Consider the following 14739-nt stretch of genomic DNA (forward strand, 5'->3'; position numbering starts at 1 on the left):
CGCTCATTGGATCAGCCGCAGTTTTTGGTTACTCAATGCCAATTCATGTACTCAGCTCCAGACCAGAGAAAGAGTCCACTCTGAGAGTGGGCGGGGTCTATGGTCTGGAAGCAGGCTAAACTCCACCCGATTGGCCCTTTCTTTTTTTCATTATTATGTGCTATTGAACACCCTTTATATCTGTGTGTTGGTTAAAATAATATAGAACCAATGAAAAGTAGTACACAGCCCTTCAGTCCAAAAACTCCACTTGAGCTCATTTTCCCGAAAATGAAAATGTTGGAGGTTTCGGCCCGACAGCAGAGTTATCGTCGTTGTCGGGTGGAAACCTTGTATGTCCAAAACCGTCCATTTCGTATTTATCATCTATACTTTAATTTTGCGAATGTCTGTCTGAGTGAGTGAGTGTCTGTCTGTCTGAAACAGCGTTTCTCCTCAGTGGCTGGAGCAATTGATCTGAAATCGCATCACCATTAGCATATGAACACACCTGACATAACTGTGAAGCCCGTTTGTCACTTTCACAAATCGTATGCTGTATATTAGCATTTTTATGGTGTATCTACTATCTATTCTGCATCTAGCTTGAGGCATATCTATTCTGCATCTAGCATGAGGCAACATGTTTAACCAGCTCTCTGTGTGTGTGTGTGTGTGTGTGTGTGTGTGTGTGTGTGTGCAGGCAGGCGGGTGTGTGCGCAGGCGGGCGGGCGGGTGGGAGGGCGGACTGGGGGGGGGGTTGCCATTAAACGAAACGGGTATTTCTTACATTGATGCTCCTACATATTATCATGCAAGCACCAGTTAAAGTTACTTTCCATCCCTCATATACTGTATGCACAGTGCACATCCCATAACCCACACACTGCACATCATTTTGGAGCTCATATCTTTGAACGGGTAAGTGCTAGTTTAAAAAATGAACTAAACTAGTGAAAACAGCAGATCTACAAGCACACAACGCCTCGCGGTGCGAGGCGTTGTGTGCTTGTAGATCTGCTGTTTTCACTACTTTTTTGAGAAGGTCTTGTATGATGAAGCAGGGATTTACTTTACGAAAAAACATACACATTTGAAACTTGGAGATACGAGGTTTCTGCAAGGCAGTGACAATATGTTTCTTTCCAAAAATAGACATGACAAAGCAAGGACTGGGCTCACTTATAGAAAGTAATTCCTGCGTGACTCTAAAGTCGTGTCATTGAAACTCCTGGATATATATATATACCTGGTAAATAATGGAAATCAACATCAGCCAAATGTATCCCTAAGTAATTGGCAATGGATATGAGCCAAGAGTTTGACGTTGGTGTATTACCATTATCTCTCTGTGTCCTTGTCTGTCCCCTGTAACTGGACACATGGTTTCCCCCTCTATGCCGAGACATAGCTCAATTAGATACAGTTTAAGAGAGAATGGATGAAATACTGATGAGCTGCAGATGGAAAGAGGGTCAGCTGTCCTCTTAGGCATACCTGTACGCTGCAACATAATTATTCTCACCCCCAAGTAGTCAGACACCTGACGCCTTGTCAAGGACCCTACTGCGTCACAAGAGGGGATGCTTTGGGTATGCCTACTGCTTCAAGTGGGGGACGCTTTGGGTAAGCCCAGTGGTCTAAGAAGAAGGGGGAAAAAAAGTCATTCCCGAAGTGGGATTCGAAACCGCTATGTAAGGTTTACCAGCCACCCGACGTTACCTATCACGCCACTATCCACGACGGGGGCGCCGCCGCACGGAGGCGCCGGCACGTTAGTTTTACTGAGGTTAAGGTTAGGGTTTGGGTTAGGGTTAGGCATAGTTTTACTGAGGTTAAGGTTAGGGTTTGGGTTAGGGTTAGGCATAGTTTTACTGAGGTTAAGGTTAGGGTTTGGGTTAGGGTTAGGCATAGTTTTACTGAGGTTAAGGTTAGGGTTTGGGTTAGGGTTAGGCATAGTTTTACTGAGGTTAAGGTTAGGGTTTGGGTTAGGGTTAGGCATAGTTTTACTGAGGTTAAGGTTAGGGTTTGGGTTAGGGTTAGGCATAGTTTTACTAAGGTTAAGGTTAGGGTTTGGGTTAGGGTTAGGCATAGTTTAGGTGGTCGGACACGTTACCTCCGTGTTGCGTTAGAATCCACGTTGTCAAAGATAAAAGCACCAAAAAAGTGGCTTTGTCAGCCAGGATTGCAAGCTCAGTCGATAGAGCAGCATGGCTACGATCACTGAAGGCGGTGGTTCGCGTCCCACTGACGGTAGATACATGTTCGAGTAGACATGTGTTGGCGCAGGCGCACTAAGACTCTCCCTCTACGTCTCTGGTATGACGCTGAAAGCGTCCCAATGCGTCTGCACGGGTGACGCCGAAAGTGAGTCTGAAGTGCATTGAAGTGGGAGTGAGAACGGGCTGTACATTGCAACGATCCTGATACTGGTGGTGTGCACTGCACATCATCTGGATCAGACCCTCCTCACAATGGAGTCTACCAATTTCCTTTCTGTATCCGCATGAGCCATCCAAGTCATATCCAGGCTATCAGCAATGCAACACCCTCCTTGCAGCTAATCCAGAATGACGCCTCAACCACACTAAAATACAACATCTCCGGATAGGGGTGGGCGATATGGAAAAATACAATATCACGATATTTTCCCAAGCTGTATCACGATACACGATCTTATCACGATTATTTTTCACGTTGGTTTTTATGGTTATTTTGCAAGTTACTTCATAAAAACTAGACTCTCTGGTTTCATTTTGGGAGGTCTATACTTTACAGTTACATACATAACTCTGACAGTATTCAAATGAAACCAAATGGACCCGTAAGGTCCATTTGGGTCCATGGAAATAGCCGATCTGCAAGCTCACAACGCATCGCGTTGTAAGCTTGTAGATCTGCTATTTCCACTATTTTTTGAAATGTTTGAACATTTTTCAACATGGAACTGATTATGACGATTATGACTAAATAATTGCGATTATGTCAAATAATTGCGATTAGATGATTATGTAATAATTGTGAAATACTGCCACTGATTTGGGCAGTGGGTGCTTAGCTCTGGGTACAACTGAACTCAAGGATCCACAGAAGTGGAAAAAGCACACCAAAATAAAAATGCAAGACGCAGTGCAGTGTTCCATTTTAATCTGAAAGCTGTACAAGCTTATGAGCTTGTACTGATTATTCTGAACTGCCATTTTGTATGGTGATACTCATATTGTAGGTAAATTGTAGCCATAAATCATAACTCTTGTAGAGGTTGTTTATATTGGGACGTTTACTCTCTACAAGAGTTATAAAGGGGAGTCAGAACGCTCTTGCTGGTTGAGCCCTAACGTCCATTCTCGGCTCAAAACATGTACAAATCAATATATAAGGTGCTCACCACATTGTTGAAACACTCTTCTACCGTCCCGTCCACTCGTCAGCATGTGTTAGTCCATATGTCTCCAATAAATTAATGTTTACTCAAACTTCTCAGTCTCATCTCTTTCCTTGGGTAAAAATGGCCGAACATAACACGTGACGTTGATTGCCGCCGCTATTCGCTCATACTAGGACATGACGTTTTTGTATGCGGAAGTATTCCTACGTTCTGTAGTTCTGAAGGCGGAAGCATTCCAACGAGGAAACGGGAGTCTCGGAGAAGTTTGAGTAAACATGAATTTATTGGAAACATATGGACTAACACATGCCGACGAGTGGATGGGACGGTAGAAGAGTGTTTCTACAATGCGGTGAGCTCAACCAGCAAGAGCGTTCTGACTCCCCTTTATAACTCTTGTTTGAGAGTAAACGTCCCATTATAAACTACCTATACAAGAGTTATGATTTATGGCTATGTAAATTGAGTAGTTTAGGCTAGTATCTCCCCCTGCACAGGTGTGGATGATTATTTGTATCCTATAAAAAATGTATTCAAACTGTATGTATCACTTCTAACTTGCTCTGAAGAAGGCTTCGTGCCGAAACGTGTCAGCGTTCAGATTAAAACGGAACATTGCATCTGAGCCTGTCTTGCATTATCATTTTGGTGTGCTACTTTTTCCACTTTTGTGTATCCTTGAGAGATGGGAGATGTCATAAAACAGACACCATTGTGTCTAATTAGAGAGAGAGAGACATACGGTAAGGGAGATTAGGGCTGCACGATTTTGGGAAAAAACCTAATTGCGATTTTTCTGACTAATATTGCGATTGCGATTTTATTCGCGATATTTACAGGGGCTAAAGCAAAAAAAAGATCCTAAGACGGAAATTTCATGTTATTAACATCACGGCCATGGCTACACCCCCCCCACCCCCATTTTTTGTTTCTCTTTTCTGGCAAATCTGCCCCGATCTCATAAATGGCCCCTAGGGACTCCTCAGGACGGAAATCCATCCCCTGGACGGAGAACCTTAACCCCTGTATTTATATATTTATTTCAAGGTAGGATAAGTGATCGTTTTTCTTTTGTTAAAAGGATGATATAATAAATTATTTTAACCATAGGAAAATCATTTCACTACCTTAGGTCAAGCTTCCGTTGAATATTTATTGTGTAATACAATATAAAAAATAAATTGATTATTATTAACTAGGCTAATTGGCAATCATGTAAATGGTTTGATTCAGTTCAGTTATATTTCCAAAAGATTACCTTTTATTTTGCTTTAGCAATATAAAACGTTTTTATATTCAGAAAAATCTCAGTAATAATGCCTCTCATTGTCAAGGAAATTATTTAACCAAAGAACATCATTTAAGCTTCCTTGAATATTTATTGTGTGTTTACATTTAAAAATGAATTGATTATCACTAACTACAGTAACTAGGCAAATTGGCAAATGGTTTGATTCAGTTCAATTATATTTCCAAAAGATTCCCTTTTACTTTGCTTATTAGCAATATAAAACGTTTTTATATTCATCAAAATGTCAGTAATGGTTTTGTCTGCCTCTCATTATTGTCAAGGAAGAAAGTACTGTATGTCGCTGCCTTGCTTTGCGTCTAGGGTGCGACGGGGACGGAGAGTTTTTGGACGAGACAGAGTCTTAGTACGCATGCGCCGACATGTGTTTACTGGAATATTTTTCACTGACGGCCGTCACGGGGAATCAAACACCGGTCCCTGGATTTGTATCTCCATGCTCTACCGACTGAGCTAACCAGAGTGACTGGGAAGTTCCTTTTTTTTTGTGCTTTTATCTTTGACAAAACGTGGAATGATAACGTAGTCCCTTCTTTGAGCCACATTCGGAGGCGGAAGCAGTCCCCTGGTCAAGATTTACTATTCTGTCCATAACGGCACGTAATTCGGTAACGCGGCTGAGTCGGCTCATGCGCCGTTCCCACCGCTCGCTATCGCTCGCCTCGGTGGCGACTCACGGGGGTCATGGGCGCATGAGACGGCGCCGCTCCGTCGTTCATAGTGGCGTGAACGGTAGCGACGGGTGGCTGGTAAACCAAGAAGCCTTCAGAGCGGTATCGAATCCCGCATCAGGAACTACTTTTTTTTCTTTCTTCTTAGACCACCCAATGCGTCTAACCCTTGAGACATTAGGCAATCCGTCCGCGTCTATGGTGAGAAGCATTCGGTATTTAAGATCACGTCGGTTGTATGAAGCATTAGGGGTGAGAACCTGTTGGTGGAGGAAGAGGAGCAGCCACCGTTGCACTGAAATTACTTTCACTTTCAGCTTACGACAAACGGGAGCATTTAATCTATGCACAAGGATTTAAGGATGTTATATTTATAATGATTACCAGAACATTCACTACCTGTAGCCATGGAGTACTCCGTTGGAAGGGATCATACACTTTTACGTGCTGTTAGACAGACAGTGTCAATCAAGCCTTGGCTTGGCTCCTCTCCTCTGAGGAGAGCAACCCGTAATGCTAATCCTCGGTGCGGCCGGCGATGCGCAAAGAAAGACACCACAGTTTGATTTGATCATTGCAGCAATGACATTGCTTAGTCAATTATGAAGGGATTTCTAAAATTAAAACGTCTCCATATTGCTTGGGAAGTCAACTTCGCAGAAAATCGCCAAAACCGCGGCCTTTGCGATTCGCTAATCGCGAGATTTCACATCGCGATTTCGGTTTGAAAACGATTAACCGTGCAGCCCTAAGGGAGATGTCATAAAACCGACCCCAGTGTGTCTAATTGGATAGGGGCCCACCTTGCCAATGAAAATGTCATTAGCATTTAATGCTAATAGATAACTGCTAAATGCTAATGCATAATGTTATAGGTCAAAGTATACTTTATTAGGCTTGAGACACGTGAGGGCAAAAATACAACCAGGCCAACAAGCCATGAACGCATACATTTCACTCGCACGCACGCACGCACGCACGCACGCACGCACGCACGCACGCACGCACGCACGCACGCACGCACGCACGCACACACACACACACACACACACACACACACACACACACACACACACACACACACACACACACACACACACACACACTTACACTTTTACATGGTGTGTGTGTGCGTGTTTCTATATTGTACTATTGATACTTATTTATATGTTAAAAAGAATCACACCAGGGTGATGTGAGAGGCGCTCACTTCGCACTTCACACTAGAAAATACTGTTCCTGAAGAAACAGTGTGGGTTCGAGTATACCGCCCGTACAGCATGATGATGACGAATGATGATGATGTATAGATATGTGCTCATCATTATATTGTCCAATCAGAAACGGGACATGCGGCTAGGAGTAGGGACATACTGTATGACGTCAGCATTTGATACAATGGAAAAACACTGCACATATACACGGTCATAGACACAAAGTCAAATATTGGAGCGGCTAGCACCACTCGAACATGTGAGTACACACACGCACGCACGCACGCACGCACGCACGCACGCACACACACACACACACACACACACACACACACACACACACACACACACACACACACACACACACACACACACACACACACACACACACACACACACACATATACCGGTATATATATAATTGTGTGACAGAGTATTTCTATTTTTCAATATCGATACTTTTTCTTATTTCTAAAATTTCTAAAAGGGCCTTTTGGAGGAAATATCGAAAATAGCTATTTTCGGTGCATTATACCACACTGAACTAGGCATAATAAGATGCTGCATTCAAGTTCAGGAGAGTTTGGACAAGGCAATTCTCTTGAATGCTGCCTTCAGGTATGGCATGGAAAGAGGGCATTTTAATTTCTTTCACTATAGTGCATTCATGGTCTGGAGAGGGCACTTTTTACAGATGGTTAAAAGGGCAGGGGCTCAAGCCCCCTTTGGTGTCTATGTGTGCACGTGCCTGCAGACAAAACACACACACACACACACACACACACACACACACACACACACACACACACACACACACACACACACACACACACACACACATATTGTACACATAGGGCTGTCACGATTATGACATTTTACATGACGAATAATTGTCACTCAAATAATTGCGATTAACTATTTAATTGTGTTTTTGTCGTTGACAATTACATTTCTGTTTGGCTTTTAGGCTTTGAAGTTGCACATGGCAGATATGACACATAACCTAAATATACAAAGAAATTAAGGACATATATGACAACTTTACACTTTTAAAAGAACATTGATAGTGGAAATAGCCGATCTACAAGCTCACAACGCGTCGCCATGCGACGCGTTGTGAGCTTGTAGATCTGCTATTTCCACAATTCTTTTAAATGTTTGAACATATATAAACATTTTTCAACATGTAAACGAACTATCACAAAATAATTGCGATTATGTCAAATAATTGTGATTAGACGATCATGTAATAATTGTGACAGCCCTAATACACATACTGTACACACACGCACTTACCTGCACATTGTCTAGCACCATGCCCGCCATCACCATGCCCATCCCTGCCAGCAGGTAGGGGAACACCACCTGCAGACAGATGGCAACAGACGTCTCCTCCTCCAGCTCCACCTGAGGGAAGGACACCTTCGGCCTCTTCTCCTCAGCCGGCTTCTTCTTGGGAGCCGGCAGGAGCACCGGGGGCAGGGAGCTGGGCTCATCATCCTGCCCGTCTAAAGCGTCCGCCAGGCGGGCATCGGGGCTGCCGCCACCCCACTGGCCTTTGCCCTTCCCCTTGTTGGGGCGGGATTTCTTGGGTTTCTTCCTCTGACGGCCTTGGGACTGTGGGTCGTCGCCTGGCATGGTGCTGCTGGTGGCGGTAGGTGGCGACGTACGGGCGCTGGTGGCTGCGGTTCAGTCTGCCAGAGAAGACGCAAAGATGGCGACGCAGTAAGTAACAAAAGCAAACATTTCGGCATAAGATATAGAAGGTTCTTGTTTAATATGTAAACCCCAGGTAAAAAATCCACTCGGCCTAGACAGTTCGCCCTCCTGGCCCCCAAACTGTGGAATAAAATCCCTGTCGCACTTAAAACTACAGAGTACAGACTCACTCCCTAGCTTTCACCGTGGGACTGAATACTCACCTCTTCATACTCCACCTACTGTAAACCCATAGCACTTACTGTAGCACTCGCCTACAGTAAGTGCTGTATGATTACCATACATGAATTCATCTAGATAACATTTTTAGTGGTCTATCTATGTTATTGTTTTCTAGATTGATGTGTTATTAAAGCAATAAGCCACAAGAGGCGAGTGGTTACCGGGGGAGTATACACCGGCTGAGAGGCGTTGGGAAACACGAGGCGAAGCCAGTGTGTGTTTACAAAGTCACGTCATTCTTTTTGCCAAAGAAATAGGGAAACAACACTCGTGTTAGATCAGTCTCATGTTAAGTAGTTAAGAACCATATTCGATCCATTCACATGTTTATTTTCATCCAGATTTAGCTGCTATGTGGGGGTGAACATCACATCAAAAACGCTAGCATAGCAACCTAAGCTAAACAGCCGAGTGGTGCCTGGAGAATAGAGAGCGTTTGTTGCCTGTACAAGCCCCGCCCGGAGCCATTCAGTCACTGTCCTATGCATGCGGGCGGTGCTTAGAAGCACCCGCACGGCAGGATTTGAGAGGAAATCAAACGCTCGCTTCTCTAGTTCAGCCTCACGGCACAGTGGAAAGAAATAACGCACCTGGCTTTGATATAAACTGATTCAAGGTATGGGTTACAGTCTCAGGTATACCATGGCAACCAGCCAATCAGAATCAAGGATTGGAACTAGCCGTTTTAGAAATTTGTTATATGTTGCATTTGTTATATGTTGTTGATTGATGTATTTAAGTATTATCTTGCTTATTATCTTGAATTTACAATAGTTACCTAGTTCCTCCCGAGGGGGAAATTCAGTATTTTCAGCTGATTCGCTGCCCACAAGGAGCGCATTAGGAGTCTTGCTCAGGGACACAACGGCATTGCTGCTTATTGTATTGATGTATAACCTGCTTGTTGTAAATCGCTCTGGATTAAGAGTAGGGATGGGACATGAACATTTCATATCACAATTATTGTGACAAAAGAAATCGTGATTTACGATATTATCGCGATAATCAATATCCATTATCCAGGGGCGGAACATTTGCCCAAAAAAAAAGCAGATCTACAAGCTCACAAGCTTGTAGATCGGCTATTTTTTGGCAAAGACATTTGATACAGAGTGAAAAAAGACTATTTTTTTCACTCTGTATTGGTACCGTTTACAAATTATAGAGGGTTTAAATGGTACCGGATATGCAGCTCGGCAAATAAAAGGTGAATGACAGAGGATGATATCACAATAAATGAAATCACCACGATACAATTATCGTGATATCGCGTATCGTCCCATCCCAAATTAAGAGTGTCTGCTAAATGCCTAAATTGTGAATTGTTTCTGAAATGTAAAGGGAGGAAACGGAATCATATTCTTGGGAACCACATGGGAACAGTGTGACTGTGGCTGGAGGTGTTTTGTTGTCTTGTGTCATTGAGACATTTGAGAGAAAAGTGACAGTATGGCGATGCACGTTGAACATCAGTTTTGTGACAACGACGTTTTAGGTTTTATATTGTATGTATTTACCACTGTCTGTTTTTACAATTGTATAAACAAATTGGAATGGAACACTTTCCATTCCAGCATGGAATGTATTACCTGTCACACCAAAATGTCTCAATGGAAGTTGTCAACCCTTTTTCATATCAGGGTCCATTAGTTATTCTGCATTGAGCCATTTGATGAGATTTAGCCTCTCAAAACCAAAACGTAGAATATTTTGTTGTCATTGAATAGGATTTTGTCCACAATTCCATGCTGTATAATAAATGTGATACCATAGGACTCAGGAGAGACAATTAGGTAATTAACATGTTTCTACAATCTCTTGTGTAGACTGTACATTTAAGGAATCCAGATGTTTAACAACAACTCTATAGCGTAAAATGAAACCAAATGGATCCGTAGGTAAGGGTCCATTTGGTTTCATTTTACACTCAAGAGTAGGCTAGTAAATCATCGTTTAGCTGGGGACCACCTGCAACCCCCTCAAATACCACATGGTGGTCCCCGGACCCCTGGTTGAAAACCACTGCTCTGGGTTACTGGTTACATATAATTTGCGATGAGACGCATTGTGATCTATTTCATAGTCTATTAATTTATACATTGTCTTTTGTTTTTCTTCAGTTTTTTCAGATGTGATTCCGCAGCCAAACACCGGGTTACCAGCAGGCTACACAGTAGGCTACACAGTACACATCAAAGGAAAGTCTTTATTGACACTATATGCTTGTAAACAAGTTGCAATGTTGCATAATGGTGTAACGTCGTGCAAAACACACAACAGGGTGACAGCATGCAGATCGAGCAGCACCAACAGTAAACATCCACACATACTGTACATATCATACATACAGTCTGCTGATGATGGTCGCCTGACCGCCCCGTCAGTAAACACATGGTCATTCACAATATTATGATCCAATGTCTCGGGAGATCTCCACGTCAAGCAGACGTGTTAATATACAGGAGGCTGCCATGGCACGGACAGACCATAATAGCAGCAGACTCTAGCAGTACAGCAGCAGGCAGCGCTGCCTACGATTACACCACTACTCGCACTGTGATTGGTTTGAAAACCAACGGGAGGAGGGGTGCAATAATACGCAGCTCCGCCCCCCTGCAGAGAGTGAATCTTGTTTTTAGTTCTCTTTGATCTGAATCTGATAGATGCTGACAGTTAGCCTGGATCCAGCCTGTTTGCTCCGTTCCACATTTTGTATTGTCTCTAATGTGGAACGGAGCAAACAGGCTGGATCCAGGCTAGCTGACAGTGGTGTAAAGTAACTAAGTGCATTTACTCAAGTAGGACTACCTTACTTTTTGAGGTACTTTTACTTTACAGGAAGGAGTATTTTCCAATTATCAATACTTTTACTTCTACTCCACTACATCTTTGGGTTTGGGGAAAATATTGTACTTTTACTCCACTACAATCTTTTGAAAACTTTACATACCAGTTACTTTGCTGATATAAATTATAATATTATAAAACATACATAAACCACTTTAGCCCTATTTTATACCTTGGCTATTTTAAAATAGCCGATCTACAAGCTCACAGCGCTCACAACGCATTGCATGTGATGAGATGCGTGTTGAGCTTGTAGCTATTTTCAAACAATGTGGTATTTTTACTTTTACAAAAATGTGATTCGAGTAAATTTTCCCCCATTGATTCCGGATGGTGACCCGTTTCGAAACGGGTCACGGGTCACCATCCGGAATCAATGGGGGAAAATTTATTGTTATCACATTTTTGTCTTAGGAATGTGACAAAAACCAAAAAATATTATTGAACTCTACTCTCCATGGCATGAGTAATCAATAGAAATAAAGTCATGTTGGGGGTGAACTACTCCTTTAAGTACATTGTGATGCCAACACTTTCATAGCCTACTTTTACTCAAGTACATTTTGAATTCCAGACTTTTACTTCTAGAGTATTTCTATGTAGCAGTATTGATACTTTTACTTAAGTAAAGAATGTGAGTTATTTTTCCACCACTGGTTGCTGATGATGAGCACTTGAGCAGTGGTGGAAAAAGTCTCACGTTTTACTTAAAGGAGTAATTCACCCACAAAATGACTTTTTTTCTATTGATTACTCACCCCATGGAGACTTGAGTTCAATAATAGGTTTTGTATTTGTCGCATTCCTAAGACAAAAATGTGATTATAGTAAATTTACCCCCATTGATTCCGGATGGGAACCCAAATGCATTTGGGTTCCCATCCGGAATCAATGGGCCTACAACGAGTCTCCTCAAGTTATTGGCTTAGGAATGCGACAAAAACAAAACATAATTATTGAACCAATAGCAATATCAATAGCAATACAGAAATACTCTGTTACAACTAAGTAAAAGTCTGGAATTCAAAATGTACTTGAGCAAAAGCACAAAAGTAAGGGCATCAAGTTTTCTAATGTAGCCTATGAAATAAAATCCTTTGAAAATAGCCGATCACAATGCGCGTGTGCGTGTGCGTGTGCGTGTGTTACAGTAAAAGATGGTGTTTAGACATGTCATGCACTCACGGTAAAACTAAACAAAAAACTATTCCCCACGGAGATCAATAAAGGTTCATCCTTTTGAACAAATCACATGCATGTCAATTGTATTGACAGGCATGGACATGATACAATGCAATTACACTAGCAATACTGCAGATCCCCATTCCCCAGTGTTTATCTATTAAGTGTGCACAGTTCAGTTCAGAGAGATACAGATCAAGCGAGAGAGAGAGAGAGAGAGAGCGAGAGAGAGAGAGAGAGAGAGAGAGAGAGAGAGGCCTATACTGTAATATACAGAGCAAGAGAGAAAGAAAGAGAGAGAAAGAGAGTGAAAGAGAGAGAGAGAGAGAGAGAGAGAGAGAGAGAGCGAGAGAGAGATTAGAGAAAGGCCTATAGTTCTATACAGAACAAGAGATACATAAAGATAGAGAAAGAGAGAGAAAGAGAGAGAGAGAGAGAGAGAGAGAGAGAGAGAGAGAGAGAGAGAGAGAGAGAGAGAGAGAGATTAGAGAAAGGCCTATAGTTCTATACAGAACAAGAGATACAGAAAGATAGAGAGAGAGATACCAAGGGGAGAGGGGTGGGCGGAAGAGACAACAGCAACAATAATAAAATCAACAACTAAAATGACAATAAAAGCAGCTATAACTAGTAGTGTCCGCAGTCATGGAAACCCTCCACCTCGACCCACAGCAGGGGTCTGCAGTCACACGATCCATTGTATTTTGCTACAAATATAGCCTATAACCAAATGAACCCCTTTGTACTCTGTAAGAGTTACAATACGTTATAACACTGACCATTCACGTGTGTGTGTGTGTGTGTGTGTGTGTGTGTGTGTGTGTGTGTGTGTGTGTGTGTGTGTGTGTGTGTGTGTGTGTGTGTGTGTGTGTGTGTGACATTGCTCTTCTTTACCAAAGGTTAGTCAAAGTCCTTACCGTGCCTATCAGGAGGTCGTAAAGCAGATCCACTGAGGTGGACACCACCAGTCACCAAGAATAACCGACAAACACTCACTAAAGTGTGCATGAGCGCCCCACTCGTGCACCGTGCGCGCGCATTGTGTGTGTGTGTGTGTGTGTGTGTGTGTGTGTGTGTGTGTGTGTGTGTGTGTGTGTGTGTGTGTGTGTGTGTGTGTGTGTGTGTGTGTCAATGTACATTCATAAGCTATGTGTGTACGTTCCATGTGTGCCCATGCTGTGCTCACTGAGCTATTCTGTGACTCTTTGCACAGCATGGTGTGTGTGTGTGTGTGTGTGTGTGTGTGTGTGTGTGTGTGTGTGTGTGTGTGTGTGTGTGTGTGTGTGTGTGTGTGTGTGTGTGTGTGTGTGTGTGTGTGTGTGTGTGTGTGTGTGTGCACGTGCACGCGTGTGGTCTTAAATTTCATGCCATTGGCAAATAAGGATATCCCTCCGTCTGTCTGACCTCATCTCACTCTGTCAGTTGCATCTCGTTCACTTTAACCCTGCACTTTGAAATAGGGCATAGGCCTACCCTGTACGGGTCCATTTGGTTACATTTGTACCATTAGCACTTACTTAACAGTCATGAGTTTACTGTTGCCTACTCGACTTGGATTATAGGCTACAGATAGGATAGCGTTCTCAACCCAATCAAGACTGTCATCAAATCAGACAATAATCATTCATGCTGCTATATCCTATGAATACTGTATGTCAGGGGTCTTCAACAGGGGGTCCGGGACCCCTAGGGGGTCCTTAGAGTTACTACAGGGGGTCCTCCAAAGCATTGTGTGATAGAAACTTTTTTTCTAGCGTGCATATTCTGAGAACTTTAGCCAAAAATAGCCGATCCACAAGCTCGCAACGAGGAGTTGCGAGCTTGTGGATCGGCTATTTTTGGCAGAAAGCTTTGGTGTATAGAGGGGACAAAGCGCAGACTAAGTACAGAGTGAAAGGTCAAGTTTATTAAGCGTTGCCGGTTCAAGTGGTTAAATATCTGAAAACACAAATTCACATGAATCCAAAACACACTGACGATTGTGCTGTCAAACCATGAAACAATATGGAATCTCTGAAAAAGTTGTGGGGGTCCCTGCTTCATCTCTCTCTCAACTAAGGGGTCCTTGGGCTGAAAACGTTGAAGACCCCTGCTCTATGTCAACCAGTGCTGAATTTGACATTTGGGGGAAGACCATTAGTACCGTACAGTAGGCACATTTTAAACATCACATAATTTGTCACGTGTGACATTTTGCGTTTCTTCTCA

General features: G+C 42.8%; 1 protein-coding gene across 1 annotated transcript in view; it reads right to left on the reverse strand.

Moving 5' to 3' along the window:
* Nucleotides 1–10975, reverse strand: part of LOC308291575 (solute carrier family 41 member 3-like) — a 67158-nt gene extending 56183 nt beyond the window's left edge. Inside the window, exons 1-2 of the mRNA XM_080733617.1 lie at nt 10851–10975; nt 7858–8255 (exon numbers count right to left, since the gene is read on the reverse strand). Of these exons, the coding sequence (XP_080589743.1) occupies nt 7858–8199 (342 nt within the window). The 5' untranslated portion in view covers nt 8200–8255; nt 10851–10975. The remainder of the gene's footprint in view (nt 1–7857; nt 8256–10850) is intronic.
* Nucleotides 10976–14739: the final 3764 nt, after the last annotated feature.

Source organism: Nannobrachium achirus (assembly GCF_963921795.1).
Source record: "Nannobrachium achirus genome assembly, chromosome: 9".
NCBI classification, from domain to species: Eukaryota; Metazoa; Chordata; class Actinopteri; order Myctophiformes; family Myctophidae; genus Nannobrachium; species Nannobrachium achirus.